Raw genomic sequence first — 8,734 nt, 5'->3', positions numbered from 1 at the left:
TATGTTGCTGTAATTTAGACATTTTATTTTTTACTACAATTAAATCATTGTATTAATCATCCCGACAAATAGTTTATAAGAATACGATACCTCGAAATATAAAAAGTATGTCTTGTTTGAATGTAAACTAATTAAGTATATCAGCTGAATATTAAATTGAATATGTAAGAACTATAATTTTAACAAGTTTGTTGTTAAGTAACTAGAAAAATTCTATCTATATATATACAGTAAAAATTCAACAAAGTTTTGCTATTTTCTGTTATTTCTCGTCAAGATGGTTTTTTAATAAGTCTTTGTTACGTTCATACATTGTGCTTTATGAAAATCACTTGACAAGTTTTAACAAGCTTATCATGGATTCGCAAGAAATGAAGCCTTCGGGAATAATCAGACAGATCGAAAAAAAATGGGATAAGTTGATTGGACTTTTGTTGGAAGCCGAAAAAAGTTTTTAAGTACTTATAACGAAGTTTTTTAGCGATTATTTTGATGATTATAATTGCTCTAAGTCTATAGTCCTGATTATTAACTAATAATCGAAGGCAAGTGTAGTACATTTTAAAATAAATATAGATCAAATAAACAACTAATAGGTTAAATGTTAGACTTTTTTGTTTGAATATAGATAAGGTCATGCTCTTATCTATCTGTGCAGCCCGACTAAATATTGCTAACTTCAATCATTAATAGATGATATTAAATAGTGATATGATAAACATTAATGTTTTGATACCAAATTTACAATATTTAAAATATTCTTGTTACAAAGAAGAGATAAATATTAGACATTACTTAAAGTATACTTAACATATAAACATAATTTACTTGTATTCTCATTTTAATTTTCATAATTAGATACTGCATTAGTATCAATTTAATTAATATAAATTCTTAAAAAAGGTAATCTCAGAAATTTATGTTAATATTCTGTAAGCAACAAGTATGGAAAAGTTTTTTGAATATCAAAAGGATTCCCGAGAACCCTGTAAATATGGAAGAAAATGTTTTCAAACTAATAAAGAACATTTAAACAAATATAAACATCCTCCGATAAAAGTAATTGATTAATGCATTTTTTTAGATAAATTTAATAATAAAATATTGTTTTTTAACAGGATGATGTTAAAGTACAAAGTAAAAAAACTTCCAAAAAAAGAGATTCTAGTGGTAATGTTAAATTGAATAAAAAAAATGGAGAATCATCTTCTATTAGTAATGTCAATGAAATTAATTTGCATGGTAAAAAAATACTATTTAATAGTACTTATATTTAAAAAAATAAATAATTTTTAATAGATGAAAATGATATGGAAGTTCCTGAACAATCAAATTTAATCTCTTCTAATACAACTTCAACTAGTACTAGTGACAACATGCAAAATGAGTTGAATGAACATAACCCAATAAATGCATATGCAGTTAGATACAGATCTCAACAACAATTATTATTGGTTTGTATTACAATTATGTTACATATTAATATTTTTCAATGTAGATTGGCAATGCTGTATGTTATTTTTGTCATGATATTCCTCCTACCCAAGTAAAAAAATATTCATAACTCTTAAAATACAGATTTAAAATTTGTTATCGACTAGTGATTTTTTTAGTTAAATCGTTTTCCTATTTTAAGAACTAGTTAAATGTGTATCTTATTAAAAAAAAAAACGGATACCTTTATAAAAGATAAGAGGAACACCTAAAAAATATTTAGCCACTCAAAAATTGAGAAACAATTACTATTAAAATAAGCCAAAAAAATTTTTCTAAATTATTATTTAGAAAAAATCTTACAAATAAAAATCAATAAATCAATTACATTACATAGCTAAAAAGGTTTTAATTATGTAGTATTTCTTATTTATAACCTAATAATTGGTATAAAAAATTTTATATTTTTTTTAGACTAATACTAATCTAGAAGAATGTAGTGGGGTTGATGATGGTATTGTACCAAGTACACCCACTTTATACACACCACGTCGTTTAGATGGAGAAACTGTAAGCTCACCTCATGTACCATCCAGTAATCAAGTACAAAGATTCACTTTTCATGGAACTAGTCAAAACTCTCAGGCTACAGGTTAACTTATTTTAATTGAAATTACAAATATTTAGTTTATTCTACTAGCTTGTTAAATTTTATAAGTAAATATATTTTATCATAAATTCTGGTTTTTTTAATACACTTATTAAAAATTTAAAAAAATTGAGGGTAAGATAAACTATGATTGGGAGGACAACTAGTCTTAGTCATCACTAATTGGGAAATCAGTTTTTTTTAACTATATAAATGTATAATTTCTTTGTATTAATTAAGAAAACACTTATTATATAAATAAAATCTAAGGAATTTAAAAATATTAATTGGATTTGTATTATATATAGCTAAAATATGTATTAAAATAATACCAATTGAGAAAATTATCAAAAATCTTTTGTAATTTTATACCTTAAAAAGATTTTTCTTATTTACATAATAGCTAATTTACTAGTTTTTATCTAAATAAAAAATTGATGTAAATTAAATGGGAATATATTTAGTTTTGGTAAAATGTTATATTTAAAAATCAATTTTTTATAATTGTTTTTAAGTTTAAATCAAGATTTAATTTTAGTTATGTTAGTAAATATAAAACAAGCATTTCATTAAGTAATACTCATATCTCAATACCTCTTATCTAATTTTATGATAAAAATGACATTTTGCATTAAAATATATAAACTTAATTATGCTCATTTCTGACATTAAATGTTATTTTCATAAAACTATTATTTCCCTTCTAAAACTGAAATTATCTCAGTTAACTAAAAATATTAAGTAGTTTTTTAACTCTCCTGAAAAATTTAAATATGAGGTGTTGAAGTTTATCCAACGATATATAAGTGCTAACTTTTTTAGAATTTAACTAAAAATAATATGTCTAATTTATATCCACTCTACCTTTTACTTATTTCTATCATTTGTTTAAGATTCTAATGATAGTGAACAGTCAGTTACGTCTGAACGAATTATGATACCTGGAATGGTGTTTAATCCTGCTTATTGGAATAAACAAATATCTAAGTTATTCCTAGTAGGTGATATGCCTGAAGAATTTTATGATCTCTGGTCATTTTGTAAAAGACAAAATTCTACACATCCTGAAGGTATAAAAATGTTTGTATAATTATTTACAAAATTTCATAATAAATAATTAAATTTAACATTTAAATGTTTAGATGCATTTTTATCAGTTGGTTTAAAGTTGGTTGGACCTTATGATGTTTTAGCTGGCCATTTCAATGAATTTAATAGTAATAATAATGAAAATGCTGTCTTACATTGGCGATATTATTATGATCCTCCAGAATTTCAAGTAAGTATTTTAATTATTCATGTCAATTTTAATATGTTAATTTCATCAGTGGTAAAGTTTCATATGTGATATTAAGATAATGTTTACCAAATTTAATTTCTTCTTAAAATTTGGAGGACAATTTTTGTGAATCGTAACATTATTATATAGTGTCTCATATATCTTATGACACATCAATTGATATATGATTTTACTATTACCTATGAAATCATTTCAATAATTTTTTCAGACTATAATCACAAGTGTTAATAGTTCCCAGTATCATATTGGTTATTTTAGAGATGAACCATTAGCAATGCCTGTTTTTGTTGCTTCCAATGATGCTGAAAAAAATTGTGTTATACAAAACCTTGGACATAGTTTATTTCAAGCTTTAAGGTATAATTATATTTTTAGTAAATTAATTGAATAAAAAAAGAACTCACTTGTTCTTAAAAAAATTGAGATTTACAGAAAATGGTGTTTTAGTTTTTTGAATCTTTCATAAAAATAATGTTTTCAAAATAGAAAAAAATCCAAAAAAGACAGTTTCAAAAAAAAAAAAACTAGATTTCAAATTTTAATTTTCTTTGTAAATTATAAAATAATTTTTTTTTTTTTTTTATGTTACCATTAAAAAGAACATTTTAATCTAATTAGTAGTGAGTTATTACTATAAGCTTACAATATTTTATTCTGTTCAGTAAAGACAGTTTTTCAGTTTTTATTATTTATACCAACAATAATGATATTTACAGTAAGAAAAATGAATTTAAATATTTTTTTATAAAAAGGCTTACTAAAAAAATCTAGCACAATGGGAACAAGTATATATATCTGACAGTGATTAAAATCAATATCATAAATAATATTTCGTTGCAAATCTGTGAATAGTATTTAATTTTTAGAAAGAGTTATTGATATATTCCAAAAGTAATATGAATCATATTTATATCCTGATTACAATTTATATGATTTATAAATATAATACAAGAATAAGTACTTATTATAATAAATAACTTTAGTATCAAATTGACATTTAATAATTTAGTAATGTCATTTTAAAAAGGATTTTCATAACATAATTATTATATTAAGAGAAATCTGATGGATAAGATTAGCTATTAAAACAATCACCTATGTTTTTATTTATTTATTAACAGAGCTAAATCCAACACATTACAAATTAAATATAATGGTAACAATGATGTATAATTTTTTACTCCCTCCTTAAGTTCACAAGCTCATATTGATAAAATTACATGCAAAGCTCTTAAGGTACTGGGTTTTGTCAAAAGGATATCTAATGAGTTTAAGGTCACCAGGTCTCTTACATCTATCAACTGTGCGCTTGTACGACCAATTCTGGAATATGGCTCAGTTGTTTGGGATCCTCAAACAGCTGATGTCTGTTTACAACTTGAAAGGGCTCAACGTAAATTTCTTTCCTTTATGAAACATACCTTGAACGTAAACTGTGTCCCTCATGATTATTCTCCCCTTCTTTTTCTTCTTAACCTAGCTGACCGCCGCCGTTCTTAAAATCTTACTTTCCTTAATAACTTATATCACTTATCAGGCTCTATCGACTCCCCTTCCCTTGCTAAAATTAACTTAAAAGTTCCTGTAAGGTACACTCGCAACTCACATACTTTCTTTATTCCACATTGTCCTAATAATTATTTAATAAACGAGCCAATCAACCTTATGATGAAATTAGCCAATGAGGATCCGTCATTCCTTCAATAAAATTATGTACTTCTTAACCTATTTTGTTATATGTTGTTTTTCTTATATATTACACTGTAAATGATAACCTGGGCTCATGACCATTTATCTTTAATAAATAAATAAATAATTATTGATTTAACTAATAGAATAAAAACAAAAAGATATACAAATTATTAAATTTACAATTACAAAAACAATATTACATTACTATATAAATTACATTAATATTTTAATAAGGAAACAACAACAAAAATATTAAACTAGCTAACTTGTAAATAAATTGTTAAAAGATAACGTATTACCAGCAGATTGAAATAAATTAATGGGAAAACATGCATAAGTTCTTGAATAGAGTGAATATAGGGATATAAGTAATAAGAAGATTAAAAAATTATTTTTCTAATGTTGTATTTATTTTGCGAATAATCAAGTGGTTTATAATAAACCAATTATCCTGTATATTAAAACAAATTTTATTTTAGAAGTTTTTTAGACAAAAAAATCCTTTTCTTCACATCATTTTTTAAATTTTATTCCATTCATTTTAAACTCAATCACTAATATAATTACAACAGGGAGAGCAATATACAGCACATCAAAATTTCAAATTTAATTTAAAAGATGAGAAACTGTATTTACATGTATAAATATAAATATATATATATATTAAGGTGGATCAAAAAAAATTGATCTTTGAAATTTTAATCAGAAACATTTTAACTTTATTATATACATTAAAATAGGTATTTAGTAAAGATTTGAGGTCTTTAAACAAATTTTTACTGGTCGATTAATGTGTTTTTAGTATTTTGACCAAAAATACTCCAAAAAACAGCCTCTGTTATTCGATTTTTTGATCAAATATTATGGTTAGTATATCATAATAGTTTGATTTTTACTGCAGAATACAAATTTTTTAGTTTCAAAAATTGATAGTGTAGATATCATAATTAGCATCATTATATGGTATATATCTAGTAGGTCTTAATTAAGCTTCAAAATTTGTAAACAAAAAATTTTATGTAGTTTGGCTGATATTTATGTATATTATAAGTAGAAAAAAAGTATTCACTTATCTTAAAAACTTATACCTTTTTTTAAAAGTAAAGTGTAAGCTAAAATATATATTAATAAAATTATAAATTTATTTCTATTTAAGTGATTTATTCTATAAAAATGCAAAAATATATTGTAGTTTTCTTATAAATTTACTTTAAGTAGTATTTATAAAATTTACTGTCTGTATATTAATCTTAAAAATATTTTTTTAATTCTCATAAAATTTTCTATTTAATAATGTAATTTCAAACTTGCAAGTTAAGCTAAATGTCATGATAACAAATCCAACTTTTTTATTATTAACTTACAAAAAAATTAACTTAAAAGAACCAAAAAAATAGGTGTAAAATGTTATTTTGCACTGATTATTTTTAATATATTAAAAATCAAAATCAGTAACAATTCAAAAAATGTTGTTTTAATTATTCTTTTATAAGTAAATATTAATTTTTTAATAATTAGTTATAATATCTAAACTTAAAATTGATAGAATAAGTCTAATTGCAGATTTGAAAAAAGTGCAAAAAGTTTATTTAGAATAACATATTTTTGATTCTGTTGAAAGTTCCTTGTAAACCAGTGTATTTATTCATAGTAATATAATTATTTTTATTTTATAGTATTGCATCAAGCCTTATCAATTTTTATACACGTTTACAATTGAAGAAACAAAATATACTTTATAATTTTTTAGTATTTCTCCGTAAAAATTACAATTTTAAAATATTGAATATCAATTTCATACTAAATTTAATTAGTATTTATTCATATATTACACTTTGAAATCTAAGAACTACTAATCAGGATATAATAAAGATTTTATTTATAAAACCAAGAATTATAATACTAAGATTTATATAGAAATGATAATTATGATTTCTATTAAAATGATTTACTACGAAAAAAAATGCATAAAAATGGTGATTTTAACGAAATTTTTAGCTTTTATCATAAATTTACTGTAAATAGTTATCTTAATAGTTCCATTTTTTTAAGTCACATAAAATATCATATTTAATGGTGTCAATTTTATAAAAATCATTTTAAAGGGACCAAAAAATTAGGTTGATATTTCAATTTTTTACAATTTCTGCGTAAAAATACGATATTGAATATCAATTTTATACTATTTATATAATTGTTATCATAAATATGTATTCATATATTACACTTATAAATAAAAAACTACTAATCGGGATATAATTAAAGAAATAGAAGTTGATGTTGCTTTTGGAATTATTCATCAATTGTTCCCCGTAAACGGTAGAAATCCCCCAAAAAAATTATAATTTTTAAAATCGGTAAATTTCGACATTTATTTTCTAAAAATTGCCATAATTTATTGAAAAATAACTAAATAACAATTTTTTTTTTTTATTGAAAACTTAGATATTTTCTTTTCATTTGATATAAATTTTATAATTATCTAATCACGGAGGGATTCAAAATAGCAACTTTTTACAAAAGTCAACTTTTTCAACTTAAGTTTTATAAATGTTCCAGTATTACTGCGTTCTTAAAACATATGTCAAATTATAGCTTATGTTACGTACTATAAATTAAAAAAAAAACATTTTCTGACGACCTACTTTCTATATACTTCTAAATCAAAAAACTACTAATTAGGAATAATAAAGAAAATAGGAATTAATTTGCTTTTGGAATTATTCACCAATTTCTTAAAATTAAACACTACAAATTTGCATCGAAGTGTTTCTTATGATAGTGATTTTGATCACTGTCAGACCATCTATACTTGTCCCACTACCCCACGACTCCACTGTGCTACCGTTTTTATGATGTATAATAGTTTCAATTACTAGTATAGATACACTTGTAATTTGTTTTAATAATTCAATTAGAAAGTATCTTCATAATATGGAAGGTCAAGTAGCATATGCTTTACAAAAAAAACTACATGCTTTTGAAAAAAGAAAAGTAAAAAAATATTTGAAAGGTAGACAAGGTACTGCAGTAGCTAAAACTTTTCATAAAGCTGGAATATATGTACCATATGATCGAAAAACAGATATTGGTTATAGACCCTTATCAGAATCAGACAGTAAGGTTCAAACATAGTATCATTTCTATATATCATTTTTAAAAAATATTTTGATTTAAAGGTGTATTACGTAAAATTTTAAAATCATATCGTGAAGCTTCTAAAAGTAAAAAAGTTGCAGAAATGGATAAATTACAACCCATAATAACTTATGCAAATATAGCCAATGATGAATGTGACTTTGGTACAGGACTAGAGTTAGGAATTGATATATTTTGTGATGGAAATTCTGAACTTCATCGTATTTGCAAACAATTGTTAGTAACTGTTTATAATCTACTTCGAAGACCACAATTTGCAACTATTATTCAAGTAATTTTTTTTTCTTATTTTCTTATAATTAAAGAAATATATAATTTTTTTTTTCTAGGCACACTTAGATAACAGAAGAAAAAATTCAAACTTGAGTATATTATAAAATTTTTGTTTTTTACCTGTGTAATTAAATTAAATAGTTTTCATCTTATATAAATGAAGAAAACCTTTTACACTTCTAAGAAAATAATATTTAGTTGTTTACATTGGTATCATAATTTATTTT

The 8,734-nt window shown here is 23.0% G+C and overlaps 1 protein-coding gene across 5 annotated transcripts in view; it reads left to right on the top strand.

Annotated features, from left to right (window-relative positions):
• Positions 1-741: 741 nt before the first annotated feature.
• LOC126905588 (histone PARylation factor 1-like) overlaps positions 742-8,734 on the top strand; it is a 9,107-nt gene continuing 1,114 nt past the window's right edge. The window contains exons 1-10 of one of the 5 annotated variants that reach the window (XM_050685443.1): positions 742-1,059; positions 1,119-1,215; positions 1,300-1,454; positions 1,909-2,086; positions 2,977-3,153; positions 3,226-3,362; positions 3,592-3,740; positions 7,994-8,193; positions 8,255-8,505; positions 8,564-8,710. In XM_050685443.1, the coding sequence (XP_050541400.1) occupies positions 946-1,059; positions 1,119-1,215; positions 1,300-1,454; positions 1,909-2,086; positions 2,977-3,153; positions 3,226-3,362; positions 3,592-3,740; positions 7,994-8,193; positions 8,255-8,505; positions 8,564-8,611 (1,506 nt within the window). In that variant the 5' untranslated portion in view covers positions 742-945 and the 3' untranslated portion in view covers positions 8,612-8,710. Of the gene's footprint in view, positions 1,060-1,118; positions 1,243-1,299; positions 1,455-1,908; positions 2,087-2,976; positions 3,154-3,225; positions 3,363-3,591; positions 3,741-7,993; positions 8,194-8,254; positions 8,506-8,563; positions 8,711-8,734 lie in introns of those variants that run through there. The other 4 variants (XM_050685438.1, XM_050685441.1, XM_050685440.1 and 1 more) reach the window with 4 other exon arrangements.

The sequence above is a fragment of the Daktulosphaira vitifoliae genome, unplaced genomic scaffold, assembly GCF_025091365.1.
Source record: "Daktulosphaira vitifoliae isolate Bord-2020 unplaced genomic scaffold, ASM2509136v1 Scaffold_4, whole genome shotgun sequence".
NCBI classification, from domain to species: domain Eukaryota; kingdom Metazoa; phylum Arthropoda; class Insecta; order Hemiptera; family Phylloxeridae; genus Daktulosphaira; species Daktulosphaira vitifoliae.
The sequence above is the reverse complement of the archived record's forward strand: the minus strand, read 5'-3'. Positions and strand labels throughout refer to the sequence as shown.